The sequence below is a fragment of the Orbicella faveolata genome, unplaced genomic scaffold, assembly GCF_042242905.1.
Source record: "Orbicella faveolata isolate gen_17 unplaced genomic scaffold, um_ofav_v1 contig_35, whole genome shotgun sequence".
In the NCBI taxonomy this organism is placed as follows: domain Eukaryota; kingdom Metazoa; phylum Cnidaria; class Anthozoa; order Scleractinia; family Merulinidae; genus Orbicella; species Orbicella faveolata.
Window position 1 is genome coordinate 11541127 of NW_028301564.1, and position 22336 is coordinate 11563462.

The 22336-nt window shown below is 39.5% G+C and overlaps 1 protein-coding gene, 1 long non-coding RNA gene and 1 pseudogene across 2 annotated transcripts; 2 read left to right on the plus strand and 1 right to left on the minus strand.

Moving 5' to 3' along the window:
• The first annotated feature begins 158 nt into the window (after positions 1-158).
• On the plus strand, positions 159-11672 carry LOC149103282 (putative ammonium transporter 3). The gene is made up of 4 exons (XM_089273417.1): positions 159-1172; positions 8395-8454; positions 9168-9244; positions 10081-11672. Exons 1-4 carry the CDS (start codon positions 406-408, stop codon positions 10644-10646), a joined length of 1470 nt encoding a protein of 489 aa, XP_089129543.1. The 5' UTR covers positions 159-405; the 3' UTR covers positions 10647-11672.
• Positions 11673-14617: 2945 nt separating this feature from the next.
• Positions 14618-16136, minus strand: LOC149103283 (uncharacterized). Its single transcript, XR_016201976.1, has 2 exons — positions 15739-16136; positions 14618-14727 (listed from the first exon to the last, which is right to left on the minus strand). It is a non-coding gene; the product is annotated as an uncharacterized LOC149103283 (long non-coding RNA).
• A 1480-nt stretch (positions 16137-17616) lies between these two features.
• On the plus strand, positions 17617-18506 carry LOC149103284 (uncharacterized; annotated as a pseudogene).
• Positions 18507-22336: the final 3830 nt, after the last annotated feature.

The following is a 22336-nucleotide window of genomic DNA, read 5'->3' on the forward strand; positions in this document are numbered from 1 at the left end:
CGCTTTCTCCTTTCAAACCATCGTTTGGTCAAGCTACTACTTCCTTAGTGGTTGCTGATGACGCAAACAGGATAATGTTTCGTGATAAAAGTGTTTCGAAAACAATAGAAATTTCTTCTTGGTTGCTTGTGACCTTATTAAGACTGTCGCAACAGTGACAACAAGAAAAATTTCAGAATAATTCATGTCAACTTAAACTTCAGGAGAATGATTGACAGTCAGCTGCATGTGACTATTTTTAATACAGGAACTTCTGGAACTGAAAACCGATTTCAAAGGATAGTGTCAGGACGAGTTGGAGCAGAGTTCTAAAGCCAACCCGTTTGATCTCCGGATATATCTTTTACGCAGTTATAGAATTTTTCTTATTGGGATTTCCTTGCCTCAAGATCAAAACCAACGAACATGGATCAAGCAAACTTCACTTTAAATTCAACCACAGCACCAACAACGAAGGACCTCGGTAAGGGAGACTTCGCGGAAGGAATAGGTTCAGATGACGCTACGTGGATTTTGACGAGCGCTTTCATCATTTTTACAATGCAGTCCGGATTCGGACTTCTCGAATCCGGAATGGTCTCCAGGAAAAATGAAGCGAACATCATGGTCAAGAACGCGGTGGATGTGATATACGGTGGACTGTCTTATTGGCTTTTCGGATTCGCATTTAGCTACGGAATCAGCGAGCGTAAAAACCCGGTTATCGGCCTTGGAAAGTTTTTGACGGACGCAGACGAACGAGAAATGGGGAAGATCTTTTCAAAGTACTTTTTTCAGCTCTCCTTTTCTACGACTGCGACAACCATTGTCTCTGGTGCTATGGCGGAAAGGGCGAGCTTAAAAGCGTACGCACTTTACTCATTCTTAAACACTCTGACATACTGTGCTCCAGCTCATTGGATCTGGGATGAACACGGTTGGCTTCGGAAAATGGGCGCTGTCGACATTGCCGGATGCGGTGCTGTGCATTTAGTTGGCGGAGTGAGTGGCTTGGTGGCGACTTTGATGTTAAAGCCCCGAACTGGCAGATTCGATTCAAATTCTCCGCCCAAACAAATGGCTTCTCCTACAAATGTTCTCTTGGGGACCTTCATGTTATGGTGGGGCTGGCTGGGTTTTAACTGTGGCAGCACGTTTGGAATAAGCGGCATGAAGTGGAAACTTGCCTGCAGGTAAGAATGTTCTATAGTACAAGGTTATAAATAATTCAGGTTTAAACGGCCAAGATATTGAATTATGGGTTTAGTTTGATCTGTGCAACGGGTGGCCTTGGGATCAGAAGTTGGAGAAAGAGAATTATCTTCTATAACCAAATCTTTACTGAACTACTGAACTGCGATAGTGTTCACTGGTAGCTCAAATTACATCTTGGAATATGTATTTATTCTTTTTCTTCGCTTTTTTCGGTTTCTCTAGGCTGGATCCCTGAGGCCTTAAAAATGAGGTTAGGATTGACGGTTGCTGACCGCAAACGACAAGCGGAAAATATTAAAGTGCCACGAGAAGCCATAATCGGGGACGGAGACCGTAAGCGCGCGCTATTTCTAGCGTTGGGGCTGTCCGTATGATATGGGAGAATTTTTCTATTTTTAGAACAAATTGCGCCATCATGTGCGGCACACGCGCGTACATGCTGCGTGGATTTTTGCGGATATAGCGCGGGGAAATGGCGTCCAAAATTCCCGAAATGTTTGATGTTTTTGGCCCACAAATCAATATGTTCATGTCTGTTGGAATTTTACTTCAGTATTTTCGTCGTAAGCTGCTCCAGTTTGAGTGAAGTAAGACAGTGCCGAATTTAGTGCTGACCAAGTTGTGTTCCGCTGCTTCATTTACAAGAGCTGCACATTACTCCACTCTAAGTTTCACATATGTTGAAGATTAACAGCTTTTCCATAACACAGCAAAAAACCAGTTGGATATATTTGGATATAGCACCGTTTCAGGACTTCAAAGCTTCCCTCCTCTTGCCACACGCTTGCGAGGATTTCGCCAGGTCTATCTCGACCGAAAAGTAAAACAAAGTAATTGCAAGTTTGAGTTTCGCCTGAATTGTAAGCAACGCTTGATGCTTTATCAAGGCCCAATAAGTGACAATAAAGTTTATTTCTGTAGATGCTGCTCAGTTTTGTCTGTGTAAAAGTCCAATAAATTGTCTGTTGTCGATGAATAAGAGCGCCCGCCGATGCGTCAGTCAGTAAAACATGACAAATTGGACTTCCCCACTTTCGTGTGAAAACGTACATCGAACTCATATAATATCTCTAGTTTTTTAAATATGTTTAAGGCTGATAAATGTTTGAGAACATACTAAAAGCTTAACTGAATATATGTGAATACAGCAGAAATAATCAGCAAAGTTACGATTTCGTTGGCTGAGTTATGAAAACTCTGTCTATTTTCTTTTCTTTTTTATTTTCGCAGTGTAAAATTTCACAATGTTAAAGAAATACACACGATGTTAGTAGCCTTTTGGCGTTGGTGAAAACTGTTGCAGCATCTCAGCACAAAAGACAACGAAAGAAATCTTTGTCCGGATTTGTTGAATATTGAAAACACCGACTCGGATTTGAAGGTGCACGCGCTGCACTATCCAAATGAGCTTATTATGTACGCGTCATACTTTCCGTTAAAAAACTTTTGCAAACTCGCCAAACAAACAGAAGCAATAAGAAACTATCAAAAACAGGGTTTGGTTATGATTAATCATTGTTTCGGGAAACTCTCAAATTAACTCGATACCAAAGTAAAGAGTTGTCTTTCATAACTTTTCTTTACAGAACAAACGCAAAAGCTTACGCGTTCAACTAGCGCGAGCACATATTATTCATTCACAGCGCGAAATTGAAGTCTTGTTTTCGACCCTGAAAAACTCACCTTTTCCATTAGCTCAGAGCATAAAACTACACGTAAGAGCCCTGGTTCTTATTCCCTGTCTTATTCCCTGCCATCGCTGTGAAAAATCTGTAAGAGAATCTCGCAACTCTCACCATTTGATCACGCAACGTGACAACGTCCACGCGAGAGCATCCGACACGTGCGTGGATCCGCGCGGATAATGACGTCGGTATGGCGCAATTTGTTCTAAAAATAGAAAAATTGTCCCATATCATAGGTGCACGCGGATCCCAAGACTTACGGTCTCCGTCCCCGATTATGGCTCCTGAGTGCCACTGAAACGAAATTTTCGTATGTGAGATTTTCGCTTAGAAATAAAGTTTCAACCCTACTTGGAAACACTGCAGACTTTTTGTTCGCATACGGTAAGCGAAAACTGCTTTTTCAGCCGTTCGAAGTTTGCTGGTTAAGCCCAAAATTGGCGGCCATCTTGGCGCGGCCAAAACAGCCTAGTGACGTTACTGGTTGTATTAATCTCATGCCGCGATGAAAATTTAGAGTGATTATGGGGGAAGAGAATACTGTTCGAAGCCCCCCAAAAACATCTTTAAAAGGACATCTCAGAGCTGTAAAGCAGATAATAACAGTAGCTTTAGACATGAAGGGGTGGAGAGTCGATCCTGGGGCTATTTATCCAGTCTATTTAATTGGATATTTGGAGGATATTTTATGTAAGCAAGCAAACGAGTGGGAGTTCTTCAGATCGCAAAATGATCGGGACTCTTAATTGGTTAAATGGCGAGCCGTCAATTAAAGAGGCCCTGTTAGGAGGGGTACCCATGTCCCCTGTCTGAAATTCACCACCAGCCATGTCGGCATTTCGCAAGACTCCTATGTCGCCTGTCGGAATTTCGTCTCAGAGGAATTGTGTCGGGAAATTTGACCTTGTTCGATTAAAACGAAGCTACACGTATAACACATCGTAATACCTTTGTTTATTAAAAAAAACGCGACAGAGTGCTCTCAAGTCTCACGCGTTGAGCACGAGGCTCACGCAAAAGAATTCAATCTTGCGTTCTCACGCTCAAACTATTATTTCTCGCGCATTCAAGGTTTCTTGCTGTTTTAGTCAAGTACATATAAAATTATAATTAAGTATCTTTTTGGATATAATTAACTCCTTGTATGCTTTGCACTTGCTTCGAACACTTTTCAGCAGTAGGAATTCTTATGCAGAGCCAGCATTTCTCCGGTCAGTGGGTTTAGTGATTACTTTATGGTTACTTTTAAAGCATAAAATTTCGACTCAGAATGGAGGAAAAGACTTCTTAGCTACTTCAATTTTTCAAAATTTTCTAAGGGGCTGGGGGCATATTGGAGCATACTTTCTAAGGGCTTGGGCATGTTTTCGAGCGCTGAATTTGCTAACCTCCTAGGGGATGTGGGGGCATGCTCCCCTTGGGAAATTTTGAAATTTACACCCTTGGAATTGCTATTTTCAGCCTTTTTCCAGTCAGTGTTTGGACCTAAAGTACAATCGAACCTATGACTGTTTTTACAATTTTTATGTTTAAGAACCGTTCTTTAACTCAAAATCTCAACGGCCTCAATCAGATAATCTCTCCTATCTTTAATCTTCCTTTGAATTTGGCGTAACCCTTACCTTCTGCTGAAGACGAGAAGACCTTGGCAGCTTTCCCCTGTCTCTCTTTTCCTGATTAATACAGCTTCATTTTCTCTTACAGGTGGCCCACTAATAAAAATATGAAGCCGACTTTCGAAGATCTCTTTCCTTTTTCCTTAAGCATGTTTTTAGGCGTTTTAGGACACTGCTCACTCAGCTGAGAGTGGGAAAATATACTCAGCAATGACGGACTCGATTTATTCGACGTGGACGTTTAGCATATACAAGAAAGCCTGGATTTCAAGACCCGTCGACATCGCGCGTGAGAGAGGAAAACACATTTAAAACTCTGGAAATGCATCTTCACTTCGACTCAGACGTTCAAAACAATCACTGCATTCTCAGTTCCGAAATTCGTTGTCGGTCTATATTGCCATTGGTGTCGCTTTCTCTATTTCGCTGGAGTAGTCTGTCGTTCTTCGCCAATTCATAGCTCTCATGTCGCCGTTTTAAGGCCATGTCGCTTGTCGGAATTTACCCCTAACAGGGTCTCATTAAACAATATCTACACTCATAAAGTAAAAAAGACATGAAAACAAGAGAAAGCGGCTTTTGAAAATATTATCCGGAGTGCTGCTGCACGAATCGCAGCAGCAACGCTTCGAGTTTTCGAGTCGCTTCGCTTCAAGGAAACGGGACGCTTTGTGAGTTTCACCGTGGACGAGATTGTGCCACAGTGACCTTTAGTCCAGTTGTATCTGCTACATCCTACAAGTTATCACAAAAGCAACAATTTAAGAAACCGTCTTCTTTTATATGAGGGAGCGAATTTAAACTAAGAAGGTAAACTAAGCTGCCATGACCCTACAGGTATGTTTTCAGGAAACGAGAGAAAGCGTGACAATGTCGGCGGCGAAAGGTCATATATGCAAATTGCTTCAAACCTTCGAAAGGATTGTAAACTAGTGACGTGTTAACGAATTGCTTTGAACTTGGATACTATTAAATGAAGATCATAGACATAAGTATGTGCTAAAGAACTCAAAGTAATCCATCGACCGTGAAATATTGCAATTGGGAGATACGTGTAAAAGAGAAGCGAAATTCCCGCTTTGTTTACACCGATACGTATGCGGCGATAAAGCAAACCCTGCTGCGGATCACAATTTTCAAAGATACATTTTGTCTACCACAAGAACTTTCACTTATTAAGATCATAAAAGGATGCCCTCTGTGTGCAAAGAAGTACTCGACTCAAAGCTTGTGGACCGTTAATAACTTCGTGATTGTGCGGATGGCTGATGCGCTTACGGCTTTCAATGCAGTAAAGTTGCCGAGGATATATTCCAACCTTGTTAATAGCCCTTAGATTAACGTGAGAATCCAAATTTCAGAACCAGGCTGAAAACAGACGACGAAATATCGTATTAAGGCTTCAGGACGTGATATAAAAGTTGCCACACTCGTCTTCGAAATCTCCACTGAATCGAGTACAGTGCGGGTCCGCAAATGATCCCAGGACCGCAAATGATCCCGGCCCGCAAATGATCCCCAAATTGAACCGCAAATGATCCCGGACCGGAAATGATCCCCATATTGGACCGCAAATGATCCCGATCAAAAAATAAGGAATGGCATGGATAGTGGGATGGAGTGGATAGGGAATTGACGTACGTGAATACCGATGTTTTTATTACAGCCATCTTATAATTATAATGGCTTACCACTTGATTCTTTTTTTTTGCATACTTTCGACTAAACTTTGTTGCTAACTACGATGTTATGAATATCACCACTCAATCATCAAAACACGACTTGGCTTACATTTCTTTGCAATTCTCTGTAAAATTATGATCAGTGCAACACACGCTACATCTCCTCCTTTGTTAAACATTGATATTTCGGTGTTATAGTTAAATCACATTTTATCAACCATTAACGCCACTCGTCTAAAGTTTTAAACTAACCATGAAGCAACTGTTATGGAAGACGCTGTCACCTGAGTAGACCCACAAGCCTACAACGCTTCACCACTCTGTAAAACATCTAGTGTGTAGCGCTGGAAATTTGAACAAATTTATTTTGTAATTTTTAGTTGGTCGTATTTTGGCTTTAATTCCTCGGAAATGACTACTTGAGTATTCTAAGAAGCCAAAATTCCAAGCTATAGTTATGAAGTTCAGCTTCATGACCACGCAAGGCCAAGGCTTGCCCTTCGTTTTGTCAATTAGCTGTTTGATAGATGTTTGATACTATCGCCATCGGCATTTCGAGAATGTTTACAAGTACGTGTTTTTCTAAGACTTCTAATTCAATAAATCGTCTTAATGTGACATGTTTTATCCTCATCAGGCATAAGAGGCGGTATATTTATATCTGTTTACAATTAGCGTGCTTCGTTTGGAAACCAGAGCATTTTGAATTTCAGGGTTATGGAGCTGGCGTGACACAAGGCTATGATTGAGTTTGTTGAAAAATATATACTTATCTCATGATTTTAAGCCTTTTTAGAAGTTAGAGCATTAGGAAAAGTGCTTATATAAATGTTTGTTTGTTTAGTACTGATAATCAGTCGCCTAGAAAGCCAAAGTAAGTACCAGATGTTTACACTATATTCCGGCCGCCATATTGGTGTACCACGGATGTACGCACACCAACATGGCGTTCTCTTACTGGACTCTGTAAATTTCTGGGAAACATTTGCGACGAATATCTGAAGTTTGGAGAAACGCACAGGCCTAAAACTTGGGGAAGTGTCTTATTTAGTTATCTTCTACGGCGTACATCACAATTTCTTACCTTTTTCCATTGGCTGGTTTTGGATTTATTATTTTTTTTTTATTGCGTGACAGTGAAAACGATCTGTGCCCTTCGAAGAACAAAACAGCAACTGTGGAATATTTTTTTTGCAAAATGATAAAATATGTTTTTTAGTTCATTATTTTTGTACATGTTCTCACCTTCCTCTGATATAAATCCATGCCATTCCTTATTTTTTGATTGGGATCGTTTGCGGTCCAATATGGGGATCATTTGCGGTCCGGGATCATTTGCGGTCCTGGGATCATTTGCGGACCCGTACAATGCTCAAGATGTTCGAAAAGTATACTAAGCTGTTCTAATCTGTAGCATTTATTTTGGTGAATCTACACTCTTCGGCGCCCTCCAACGTTTATGATGTGTATTTCCTGTCAAGGCTGGACAGAAATTACAAGGTAGAAAACTAGTAGGTATCGACAATATGAAGAATAAACTTGAATAAATCAAGTGAAAACAAGAGAGAATCTACAGCGCTTCTTGCGTGAATACAACCAGTAACGTCACAAGATCCTTAAACTCGGTTCCAGAGCCCGGACACTGTTTTGCTCCAAAAAGTCGATTTCAGCAGCTAAAAATAGCACTTTCCGTTAGGATTTGACAGAAATAAAGTTCATTATTTTAAGCACGTTTGAAACTATAAATTGGGCTAATAAAAGAGAGTACGAAAATTTCGTTTCAGTGGCACTTTAACTGAACTTTTGCCATCTGTAGACGTTTTTACACTTAAGTGAACAAAGCAGTATTTACGGTTAATAGGGCATATTTTTCTGTCTATCATGATTATAAATTGATATAATTAAAGATAATAACAAACATAGCAATAAAATCAGAGACAATTTTTTGCAGTTTGCCGTAAAACTCTCTAACATAACGTACGTCATAGAATAGGTTTCTACATGCCCGGGCTTGCTTCTATCTTTAAGTCGTTTCCTTTATTGAATTATGACGTTTTCTCAAGCATATGGTCATGGAATTGCTAATCTTTCATGTCAGATCACAAACCAAACTAGAAGAAGGCGTGCGTGAAAGATTAATTATTAGTTCGATTCCTGCTCGTTCTTTCAAGTGGCGACTTTTTGTTTGCTCATAGTCGTATGCAATTTACCACACAGGGCAGCAGTTGTAACTATCAACGGCTCTATAGGTGGAGGGATAGTGGGGATGACATACAGGTAGGAATACTAATCTGACTTTTCTGTCAGCTGGGACTAATTTTTATATCTTGACTTTGCCACCAAAATTACATTGCTGCTCGAAAATGCTTTTCCTGATATGAAAATGCGCTTCAATTTTACACAAATGTTTAGGCGCGCCTGACATGTGTCATGCCATCACGGGGAGACTCTGCCTAAAAGGATTTACCTTTTTCTAGGTGGAAGTATACGAAGTTTCTTTCAGTTCAAATTGCCCATCAAAATATCCAGAACAGATTCCTTCAACGGCTAATTCATCCCAATGTTTCAAGAGATCACTCAATCCGAGGGTGTGTACGTTAGGTGTGTGAAAGAGTAGACATTTTCTATGGAAAGGGTACATAGAAGGGTTGCTTTTCCTGTCAAAAATGGTGTATACAAAGGAAAGGATTTAGACCTGAGTGCGGAGGCTCCACATGTAAGGCTCCGCTGAATAGCTATCCTCCCCCCATCGGGACGTATGATGAACTGGGTAAAAACATGGGATCCAGACCTTATCGATAAGGCAACCTCGCTTTAGGTCATCCTTGGGGACCCAGCGGTAGTTCTTTGGAGCGGGAAGAGTTAAACCCAGCAAAAATAAAAGCGGCGAAATTTTTCCCGCTTCAATGTTTGCCTGGTTTACTTCCCCACTCATCCAAGGATGGCTTGACATCTTTACATGAAATTATTCCATTTGCTGTTACTTTCAGCTACATTTGTTTAAAGAACAAGTTAAACATTCCAATTTTTGTGACTGGGATTCTGGCTGGGCTCGTCAGCATAACAGGTAAATTAATTTGCGTTGAGTGATGCCACTTTTGCAGCTAACATTTAGTCCGAGTTGTTCGGACCATCTAGGTTACCTATCTGAGTATGTCTTTAATTTCCGAAAATCTTTCGTACTGGCGTCGTTTTTAACAAAACCATAGAAAAGTATACACCACCGGAGCGTCAAAAGAAATGATTATTTTAAAGGACACGCGAGCCTTCAAATGCAAAACTGAAAATGTTTGCTAAACTGAATTACCTGTCTTCGTCCACGCACGTACGACCAAACAAACTGAACCATGTCAATCAATGACGGACTACAAAAATGTCTGTGGCTTTTTTGATTTTCTTATTGGTTGCTAAAAAAAAATTATTTTGATCTAGACGTATAGGATATTTGCGGATCTTCGTCACATGACAAGGCCTATGAGAGAAAGTTTTGACAAGTTTTGACAAAAAAGACTTACACACTTTGGCGCATTGAAAATCGAGGAACAGTTTTTAGCATTCATCAGCACTTCTACATTAGTTAATTACTACCATTCCTCCTCGGTCACAGCAGTGACATCAAGCAAATAATTGGTAAACAAGTTATGATCATCTTAAATTAAAAACGCCCTCCATTGTCGTGTTTAGTGCTTCTAGCTCAGAAGCGAGTTCGATGAGTCCTATTTTCATGAAAAACGAACGCTGTCAGTAAAGTAGAGTTTCGACTCGGAGCTCGTAGCCAACAGTTTGAGAGTATTCTCATGCAATGCAGTGGAATTACACGCGTATCATGTTGCGTCTGGTAGTTTTGTTTATTTCTTCAGTCAGCGCTTATCAGTCATTCATATTCTTTCATTTAATACGCAGCCATCTGTTCTCTTACTCACCCATGGGAGGCTATCGTAATTGGTGCAATAGGCGCCCTCCTAGCCTGTTCTGGATGTGCTCTTCTCGAGAGGCTCCGTATCGATGATCCTGTGGGCTGTGTACCCACACACGGTGTGGCAGGAATCTGGGGCCTATTGTCCGTCGCCTTCTTTGTTGAAAAAGATATCCTCGAAAATCGATTCTCTAACGAGTTTGGAATCTTCAAGGGCGGTCGCTGGAGCTTCTTGGGAGTTCAGCTGCTCACGGTCGTTGCTGTTGCTGCCTGGGCTGCGTTAACAACATTTCTAGAGCTGCTATTGGTCAATCGGCTGCTGGGACTGCGCTTGAGTGTGGAGGATGAGTTAATGGGGGCTGACAAAGTGGAGCATGGAATCGACGAACACGATCCGAACTCAACTCAACGCAGTTATGGCGTCAATTCGAAAGAAAATGGACACGAAGACGCATTGAAATCAGTAGAGGTAAATCTGATTGGTTTGGAAGCCGCTAAGATTGACTGCACTTCAAGGAAAGTTATTCGCGCAACAAAGGAGACTTTTGTCTGATTGGTTGATTTGTGACACTGGTACTCAGGCTCTTACTGAGCGCGCACTGCCGAAATCTTAAAAACAAAGATGGCGTCCGAAAGAGCGATTTCGTTGTTGACTTTGCTTCATCGCTTGTTCTAGAGTTTTAGGTAAACGTTGCAGTTTTTTTGCTTTGACCTCTTTTTCATAACGGTAGGAAAATTTAGGGCGGGAAAACTCAAACTTCTCACAGGTTACCGTTTTCGCTTTTACTGGCGAGCAACTGTTTCCCTCGTGGCTGTGCTGGGTGGAAAAATGGTCCGCCACAAGTGCAAAAAACGCGTTCTAACAGCGCGTATGTAAAGTTTAGAGAATGGGCAGTGTGTAGAAAGTGCTGTTGTAAGTTAATTAACAAGAGTGCAAGGGTGTTATAGTAAAAAAGGAGTTTGTTTTGTCTTTTTAATTAATTCAATACATGTATCGATCTGTAAAAACTTACTTTGATTGGCTTCCTTGGAAATTAATGTGATATTATAGTAGAAATTGCGTTCTCCACTCAGAATCTTGCTCTGTTGTTGTGGGCATTTGCAAGGTAGGGAAGTTACATCAAAAATGGCATTGAAATATACGCATAAAGTGAGCTGTTTTAATAACCAATTTCAAGCATCCCTTTGATTTAACTATAAGCTTAATTACAATTATTATTCCATTACTAAATACAATTAGTGCTGTTGTGTTTGAAAGCAGAGAAACTCTTTTATGGATAGCACTTCATATTTCCTTCTTCAGAGAAACAGTTGTAGCAAATTATTGCTTGCAGGTACTGTTGTTGCTTTGAAGAATATGTATTTCTCGCTTCCTGTTTTTTTAAGAATGATAAATGGGTCTGATGTAACACGGTAATGTTCAAGTCCAGGTTGATAGCTTTATAAAACAGTCATTGTGTGAAAAAATGTACCATGTCACAAACATCAAAACAGTTGCCACCTCTCGAGAGGTTTGTCTTTCCAATGAATTAAATCATAAAAATTGTAAATTATGCACAAATAAATGTAGTGGACTGTAGTGAACAGATGTAATCATGTTTATTTCAATTGTGTTACTTGGTTTGAGAAAAGTGGTACAACTAGTGGAAACTCTCATAAGCGGACACCCTCAAGACCCAAAAAAGGTGTGTGGAACTGGAGCTGTCTGGTTTCAAGAATGTTTCTCATAAGGTGCCACTAGGGGTGTAAGGGATGGATAAGGGATGCCGAGCTAACTACAAACATTGTAAATACAAGAAATACTGCAATATTAAATGATCTGTTTTGTTCTATTACCTTTGGGAATGCTGCGATTACGGTGATAACCAAACACAGTACTGTATACTGCAGTATTAAGACTGACTATTAGTAATAATTAAGAGCAAATCATAATTAAATAATAAAGTGTATTATCGTTTGTCACACGATGTAGTCACTTGAGATGTAGATCGCGACGTTTCGACTGCTTACTGCTAGTCTTCTTCAGACGATAAGGTCGACTGATTGCACGGGATCATTTATATCACAAAGGTCGGCTGTGATTGGTGCATTTCGATCCTCCTATTGTTCCATTGTTCCGACGAGTAGTTGTTCTCTCAGTGGTCCGCTGTTGCACCGTTCCATCCACGATCAAAAAACATGAATAACAACAACCTTTTCCTCGACAAATCGTAATTGCAGCCAACATTAACAGTCTCACTGCAACAAATTGCAGTGGTACAATGTACAAATGTTCAAGTAATTCCTTTCGGGTGTCTGCTGACACTAAATCTTACTCCCTCTGTGTCCAGGGGCCTGTTTCTTGAAAGCCCTGGAAACTTTTCAGACCTGCAAAGCCATTTTCAATTAATCTGTATCTAAAAACAGAGAGATGTATACGCCAGAAACCTCTTGTATGAAGAGGACCTCTGTTCATATTAAGAATATGTGAATAAAACAGCTCTGTGTGATAACACGTTTTTGGGCCGCTTAAGTTGTTATCCTTGTTACAACAATCCAGAGGGAAACACGCTTGCAGCGACGGAGTTTGTCAGACTCCTAGAGGACTCGGGATCTGTTACAGCAAAACAATCCAACGGGAAGGCAGAGAATACACAGTTCTTGGGTCCAATACTAGAGTTTAATCCACTAAGGTACTCGGAACGTACCCGAACATAACCAGAATGTAACCAAAGAATATTTTACAAGGCACGACTATTTAAGCCGAAAGCACAATTCTAAAGGATTACGTAAAGCTATTAAAAATTCTTAACTAAACATTATCTAATACATCTCAGAAAGCTCGATTGGCTATAACGGAATTCATCGTTTACAATATTAATAACTTTCAAAACAATACAGGTAGATAACAGTTTAACATAAGACTATTGCAGGTGGCAATTACAGTTCAACGCTTATTACAGTTATGATCCCACAACAAACTAGTAGGTGTCTGTTACGGTCCATGAACTGGAACAGCAGCCTGTAACTGAGAAATGCAAAACGAACTAAAACTAATGTATCTACGTTGGATTTCTATATTTTCCGATGGCGAAAGCAACTATGTAAAACGTACTTAATTATCTAATTTTCTCTCCTCACATCTGTAATCATAAGGTTTGAGATTTTTGCTACGCTTTCCGGGTGCGAAAACATTTCAGATCCTTCGAGAAACGGTCCCAGGGCAGCCTGCGGGAATGCCCAATTAAACAAACATGCCCAATTAAACAAACAGCTTGTTTGGGAGTTCAAACAGAGTTTTGTGGAGGCTGTCGCAAATAGAATAGTCTACTTATAAGAGTGTCCATTAATAATAAGAGAGCTTAAGACAGCTTCCACTGTAAGTAGACTAGCCATGGTGGCCTAATGGTCAGCACGCTGGACTCCTGATTGAACTATTCAGGTTTGGGCCTTGGCTGGAGTCATTACATTGTGTTCTTGGGTAAGACAGTTTACCAATACCCTTGCAATGCTTCTCTCCGCCCAGGTGTATAAATGGGTGGCGCTGAATTTTAATGCCGGGGGGTAACCCTGTAATGGACTGGCACCCCATCTATGCTATGGAAACTGGGATATGCTCAGGCAGTATGGACCACTTGGCCTGACGCAGACTTAACTAAGTACCTTGCCGTCCATTTCAGCTTTTAGCATTCTTCTGAGATTATAAGTGAGCCTTATGAGAAATAAAAGTGACAAATATTGTTTTGCAGAGAAAACATTACATAGTATTGAAATGGTTCTTTTCAGGACCACTCATACCACTCTTTTCATGATCAGAGCTATGAAAACAAACAAAAATTGTTAATGCAATCAATGACCTGATGACAAAAGTAGAAATGGCCATGTAGAGAAGTCTTGTTGTCTGCCTCATGACAATAGCTGGTTTTCACATGACGTCACTAAAATTCGAACTACAAAACTATTGATCTTCCTCAGATTTTACTTTAATGATGTATAAGAGCGGCTAAAAACTAATATTCATACAAATTTTGGCTCCGAATGGGTTCTTGGTTTTGTGATACACTACGCTTGAATTTCTAAGCTTTTGCGTGACGCGCCATTAACATGACGGCCTAGAGACCTGTCATGATGGTTAAAAAAGTGACTTATTTCGGGGAACTTGGCTATCTGAACAGTTCACGTCTTAGAAAAAGTATTATTTTAGTATTTTAGAGTTCCTCGAGGAATAAATTCACGGTTTTGTAGCAAAACTCAGTGACAGATGTTTCTGTTGGTTTTTCTCCGCGTATCTCGCATAAGAAAAATTTCTGTGACCAGAATTTTGGCGAAAGTCTTTGCATATTTACCTTCTTTCATTTCCCAGATTCTGGACTTAATCTATTGACCGGTTTTGATTTTGATTTTGATCTATTTTGAATTGCGTGACACTGAAAACCAGCAATAGACTGACAAAGGAATGTGTATCGTCAATACTCAATCAATTTTTCTGCACCTCTTCTGGTTTCCCACATAACTTTGGAGAAGTCAATGCTTAAGGAGAAACCGTCGAGGAAACCTTCATCTTTATTACCTTAGTTTCTTTGTACAAATGAGTTTACATATGTCATGCTTAATTTAATTTTGCTGCCACTGCACACACTCTAAAACGGCTGCATCTGCAAGAAAACAATGGCAAAAGACGTTTTCCTCACTGCCACAGCCTCTAAACTAGATATAAAGTTATGAATACCGTAAACTTTCTTCAAGTCGTACGTTTATGTAAGATACTCGAAAATGGTTCGTGACTAGAAGCAAATTTTGGTCGTGGAAGATTCCTCTTGGAGGTGAATTTTGGGCAACCGGAACACCGGAAACATCCTCATTTCTTTACGTTAAACTATAGCAGAGTAACTGTAGTTTCACTAGTTAAAGCCGATTCCCATATCACAAATTAGTTTTTCGCATATTCACAAAAACGCCAGCTCAGGCAAGATAGACCAACCTATAAAACAGCGTTGCCAGCGAGTTTCGTGAAATCAATTGCGGGGATATTTTGTTTAACAAGGTTTATAACAACAAGGGTTGGCTGGAGTAAACTTTCACTCAACTTAAATCACTTAAATCAAATGAATGCTTTTCTTCAACGGTATAAAACAATGTCGCTCATTTTAAGAGCTGTAAAACGCGAAGCGTTATAAACTGTCAGTGAATTTGTAGAATTGAATTCCGACCTCAAATCATTCATGTGACTAATAGTAAACAGAGGAACACCGGAAACAGGGTACCAAATTTTGCCAGGGCATAGTCCACACATTGAACAGTCACCCATTATTAAATGGGAATTCACATATCACAAAGGAGTACAAAAGTCTCCGAGGTTTGAAGACAAATTTTAATTTTGAAGTAAACAGAAATTTCGTTTATCGATCACACCATTCACTTCACTTGAAAATGAGATGGTTTAACTCAAAAACACAAAGGTACCCAGAATATGAAAAAATAACCTTATAGCAATGCTGGACTCGAATTTAGTGAAGGATTGACGAAAAGAGAATTGGTGAGATTTTCTTGTTTAACCACACTTTGAAATCGAAAATGAGAACAACATGGTTTCCTCATCTCCGCAAGATGAGACGAAGAAAAATCTAAAATATAAGCTCAAGGAACCTGTAATACGTTTTACTTACCACAGTAGCCATGTTCCTTTTGGTTGGCGTCGAATAAGACCTGTGGGACCTGTGGTACTCTTCAAAACACTGCAAAAATGAATCAACGCTTGCTTTGCTTCATCTTTGTCCCAAGGAAATCGCCACCTTTGTCGGTGACATGTGTGCACGGAAAGCGGTTTATCGACCCTAAAATTGCCATAAGCGAAATGAAACGGACAATTTTCTCTTCACTTTGAATTGCTTTTCATGGTAACATGCCTTACATGACTTACTGAGGACCTATTAAAGAATGATTCTCCTTCGAAAGTTCGGTTGTCAAATTCAGCAGGATCGAAAACCGCGTGTCCAAGCAAAAGTGCGAAAACCAGGTGAAAACAAGAAAACTTTTCATTTTTTCGCGCATGCGCAGACAAAAGTCCCCTTTGTTAACTGAAGAAAAGATGGAAAAGCAGTCTGGAGACTATAGTTAAGAAAAAGAAAATAGTTTTCGTCTTTCTATCCGCAAATCCATTAGTGTACTAATAAAAATGTGTTGGTCTATATTTAAAAAAAAAATACCATTCAAAAACATCCGTTCGAATTTACATTTTTAATTTAAATGTAAATGCTATCTAATTGGCTGAGTTTTAGTCCATTTCCATTAGTGTGCAGTGGCCAGAGGTCGCCCGCATAATAGCCACATAGGAAGATTTAGAAATATTACTTGATAACTGAATTTGATTTTTTAGACTGAAGACTAAACAAAGGAATTTGATTGTTATGCCACTTTGAAAGCTCAAACGTTTTGAATGAAGTGATGAGCGAGTGTAAACAGCTGCAAGGTTCAAAAGAGAGTGCAATCCGCGTGTGAGTTTACTAAAGTGTGAAGTTCAATATTGCCTAATTTATTTACCTCTCACCTACCTCGTCTTCTCGGTCCATACTGATTTTTTTTTAAGTAATTGCTTTCCACAGGAACATTATTCACAATACTGACATTACCTACAATACTGATATTATTTACAATACAAAAATAAGATTAACTACAATACTAACATTACTTTCATCAATTAATGCTAATTTAAATATTTCTCCTTTACCTTTTTTACAATGCTTATAGTAATGCTAACAATACTACAGTTAAGAAATAGAAAACGTGTACAGTGTTTCTATCGAGTTTTAGTATAAATCTACTAGCGTTCTATCACGAATGCCGTTTTGTGATTGGCTACGCTACTCAGTATCTATTCTGTGATAGATATTGAGTAGCGTAGCAGTGTGCGCTTGTTAACAAAATGACGGTCTCTCCTTGGCGTTTTCGAAGCGTCTGTGAAGAGGATATAGATAAAGTTTTGAACGACTAGTAGATTTATACTAAAACAATTAGATTATTCGCTCTCGATTTCTATGCTTGATAGTTGACTCGGATTGCGCCCTCGTCAACTATCACGCGATAGAAATCTCGAGCTCATAATCTAATAGTTTAATAGAAACACGATTTTTAACCAATCAGCGCGCGTATTTTGTTAGGGCAGTTTTCTAAAACAAAGTTTTAATGCAAAAAAGGCAGAGAGGGTATATACAATACAATACAAAACAAAAACAACGAAGGAAACACTTAATTAACAGCTGTGGGCTGCCTTAAGTTAGCAAAGCTACAATGGTTACATTACCTTGAGGAAGATTATACAGTTTCTAATAAAATAACAAAAAGCTGGAAGAGATGGATGGATATTTTAAAACAAGAACGGAAAACCAGAATATAGAGAGAAGGTTTGCCAGGCGCTTATCAGGAATAAGCCGATGGATTTTTAAAGGAGAAAAACTTCCATTTGTTTGTAAACTGAGGTGGGAATTGTACCGGATAATCTGCTCACCAATAATTGCGTGTCATGGAGGAGTGAAGACGTGTTTGCAACGCTCCGCAGTAACTTTTACTTCTTTGCCTAATATTCTTTTTATGGATAAGCTGAATTCTACTGTTGAAAGTAATCTGAGAAGTCCAAAGTTACCTGACGTTTTTGTGCGTTTGACTGAGGCAAAGGAAAGGAGAGAAAGTTCCAGCTCCGACGACACCATTCTCGAAGCTCTCGGAATGGCGGAAGGCTTGGCCGAGAAAGTCGACCTTATCTTAGCTAAACTGTCCAAGCTTGACAAGCTAGACGACCTCTCTACTTCTGTATCTAGCATGAAATGTCCATGAGCCAACTTGAGAAAGAAGTCTCCGTTCTCGACTCAAAAACCAAGACTATCGACAAATCGGTAGATGAGTTGAAAGAAAGTTTATGCTTTTGTGAAGACGATATTTCAGATTTGAAGAAGAATGCCTACGGCATCAAAGATAATTGTTCTTCGAACACCGACGAACTACGCAAACAGATTCTGTATTTAGAAACCTACAGCAGAAGAGAGAACTTAAAATTTGTAGGCATCCCAGAAAAGATTACTTCAAATGACAACATCTCTGATGCCCATGAAGGATTAAGCGAGGACACAGCGACAGTTATTTACAAGTTTATGGCAGACGAGCCATCGATGACGGAACCACAGAAGAAAATTGAGTTTCAACGCATTCATCGTCTTGGAAAACCTAACAGAAAGAGCCCACGTCCAATTTTGGCCAGATTTCTTCGCTACTCTGACCGTATGAAGACATTCCTAAGAAGTTGTACGATTTGCGTATGGCTCAAATGTCTAAATTGAAGGAAGCGAAGCGAAGAGATTTAAAAGCGATTTTCAACAAAGCTCAGCCCGACCGTCTATATATTAGTGGCAAATATATCCCAGCAAACGATCCATTTTTCTGACTTTTCACTTTGTTGTTGTTTTTATTTATTTGAATAGCTATTCCTGGAAAGTGCTTTCCATAATTATGCAAGAGCTGTTGTTGTTGTTGTTGCTGTTTTCTTTTTTACTTATCAATGATATAGGCAGGTATTTTTCAATAGCTGTTAGTGCTGCAGGGCGTGCATGACGCCTGGAGAGGATGACGCCCTTACAACTTGTCTTGGGGCAGTGGGCATGTATATCGCTGTACGTTGTTGTGTGTTTTGTTTCGTGTGTGTGCATGAAGTTTTCAGAATTTCAGAACTTCAATAAGCGTGTCAAGTTTTTTCCATTAATTATCTTGTATTGTTCGCTAGGCTCCACTTTCAATTGTTGTAAGATCTTATTTATAACACTTTCACCTGAAAATGGCTAATTTTAATTTTAAGCTGTTGTCCTTAAATGCTCGAGAGATTCGTGACTTTCATAAACGTAAAACAATTTTTACATGGATTAAGAAACAAAAGGTTGACATCGCTTTTCTACAAGAAACCTACAGTTCCCAAGAGATTGAAAATCAATTTAAGGCAATTCACGAGCTTAACAGTTTTGTTACCATGGCAACATACTGGGTTCCAGACCTCCCCAGTATCAAAAGCTTTTCTGGCCAACGTTGGCGATCCATTTGGATATTTGCTAATGGTGTCTCATATGCACGATCCAGCAGGCATATAAATATGTTAGTTTGAACTCCTGGCCTCGTTTAATGGTTTCCAAGCTGAAAATCATTAACATATTGAAATCAAGTGGGTGGGGACTTGAAAAGAGTGAGTTGCCATGGGAACAGAACTTTTTATAGCCGTAGGGGTGTTTCCTGTAGAACTATTAGCCTACCAAGTTTCAATAGATTCTGCTGTAAATTGACCGAGAAAGCTCTATCTATATACTTAATATAATATTGGGTTGAGTGTATGACGTCATCAGTCATCTCATTTGCATATTTTACACATTTTTCAAACTTAAGTATCTCCGGAACTAATCCATATATTTGAAAATAGTAAACAGCGTTTTTATTCTTTCATGGAACTCTATGTGATACACCTAAAAAATCAAAGGGTAAAAATTTGATCATAGTACCACTTTAAATATATGTTTCGCGAGGCGGAGAAATCAAAGACAAACTATTTTTATGGCCAATAATTCTGGTGTCGTCAGAAAAAATGGGAAGGGTAGTAGTCCTATAAACACAAAGTGAGAAATCGGCCTCTCAACATCTGCACGCGCTTCGATATGGACGCCGTTTGGAAGGTTTCTTGGTCCCATCTTTTGATTTTCTTCCATGTGCTTTCTATGAAAAACGAACGGCTGATAACGGGAAGGAAAAGTGAATTTTAGGTCCATGTCTGCTTCCTCCGTCCTCATGTATTAGCAACTCCTTATATTTTCCGAGGAAAGGTAGATAAAAATTGAAAAGGTGCCATGATTGTCGTCGTTCGGTCATACTGAAAAGATTGCACTAGTTCAAAAAATTAATGGGTGGCTTTTTCATTATCAATATTGAAATGAGAAAATCTCATTCAGGTTGATTTCCCAGCGACGCAACCGGCAAGTGTTCGTTGCTGTTGTTTTTCAAATTCGGGCATATAGCCCTCAAGCTCCCAGTAGTCTTGGCAGTAGTACAGGATTCCGTTGCCATTAAACGGTAAATGAAAACTTACGATTTTCTTCTTCTCCTAGTGCTAGGGTCAGGACGACGGCTACGGTTAATTTCTGCAGACCGGCGCCATTATTTACTTTTGGAGTCTCGCAAGTCTTGAGAATTGATCAACTTTGACGCAACCTTCACCTCAAAACTGGATCTAGATTGTACGCAAGTATTAAAGGAAGCTATTTGCCACTACTCAGAAGGTCGACAAACGAACCTGAACGGAAGAAGATGTATTTTCACCGGGTGCTAGAGTTATGCAAATGAGCTTTGACACGAGCGACAGCGATGTAAACACACTGACTGCAGCAGATTTTAATCTGTTCTCGCGTGCAATCCAAAGAGATACCCACCGGTTTGAACTTATAGAACGGTTAACTAAGGTATGAAATTTACTGAGATGTACTTTTTAGGCTTCATTTAGACCCAACTTTTGAGATTTTCCCCGTCAAATTTGGCTTAATTTTAGTAAGTGATCAAAGGCCTCGGAGTAGGGTGTCTTCCAGCCTCGCTGGTAAGCTTAGAATTTTTCGAAAAGTTTCCATATTTCGTCAGTCAAAGAAATGAATGTGCCTTAAAATTCGTATGAAAACGAAATTCCGTGAGCTACATTTTAGGCGACGTAGCACGCTTCACAAAATCTGCGAATTTTACCTTTCTGATCACGGTCGGCAACCTCAGTTCCGCCAAAATTCAATTTTGGCTCGTAGCAAAGCAAAAATAAGGAATTGGAAAATAATAAATTGCTTTTTTATATATATGTGTCAAACACTTTTCACTGACAAAAAATGAAGAAAAATTATTTTGGTCCCGAAGTCGAGTGGACCGCATTTAGCGGGACTGCCACTAAATGCTTATTATAAGAACGCATTCCCAGTAATTGGAAAATCTTTGTGAGCCCAGACTCATAAGAACGTGCATTAAACTACAGTCAATACATTGTGTTGGACACGAATAAACACTTTAAGTTTGATTCAGACAAAGCTAAATCCTTGATGAAAAATTTGAACCAAATTTCTTGACGTGGTACCAAACTGCAAAATAGAAAAGACCACAGTGTATCTGCTATTTTTCTTATTTATTCAATTTTCAGCAATAGAAATTAGATCAGTCTTTTCTCACGCAAAGCTTATGATTAGTTGACTACAATCACTGGAAAAAAAATTGGGGTGCCTGTGCTCGTTGGTGAGATAGAGCCATTTTTCAACTGACAGAGCTCAATACCAAGGCAAATCCGTCATGTTTTCAATATGCACGTGCACGAGCGCGCGCTAATGACGCCATAAATTATGCGCAGTAAGGATGCTCGATGCAAATGTGAGGAATGACCTTAAGGGCCCATTAACCGATCTTTTCGAGCCGTTGTTAAGGAAAATTCAGTCTCATCTAACCTCCTCATTTTTAGTTAGCTCAGAGTTATTTCATGTGTTTCAACTTTTTCATGACCAGTAACACTAGTGATGACGTCATCAGGCCACGCCCATGGTCATGTGACTAATACAGAAAAAATGCAAACGCTCCAGGCAAATTTTTTTTCTCGGGATTTTTTTCTTTGATTTAATATTTTAATTTAAATCCTCATTACGCCATGCATCGATTTTGTTTCATTTCTAAAAGATCAGATTTTGAGAGCATTTCAAAATATTGAAAAATTCGTAATTTTCTGAAAAAAGCATGATTTCGAAAAAGGAATGCATAGCTATGTTGCCAATGTTGGCTTTAATCGAAAATCGTCGAAAAAGCCTGGATTTAACGAAAAACCGCGTTTCCTTTAGCATTTAAAGAAACCGGAAGTGCGCGCGATATCTATTGGAAGTTGAGTTGAGCGCGTGCACAATTTACACTACCAGGGCACTTCGGTGAGATCACACAAAGCCACACGGAGTTAGTTTTTCTCTTTATATTGCTCATGTTTTTCTGTCTTTCTCTTATTTTGTCTTTGCTTGTACTTTTTTTGCTTTGCATTTTGTGAAACACAAAGAAAAATATCTAAAATGTATGCGAATTTGCAAGCTTTTGAGTTGTTTTTATTTGCCGTGCTCAGGCTGACGAAAGTGACCGGTAGTGAAATTTCACCTCCTTAGCAACGCGCGCGAGCGCGCGCATGAATCGGTTAATGGCCCTTGAGGTGGCCGAACACAGTTTTCGCTTTTTCTGATGCAATTC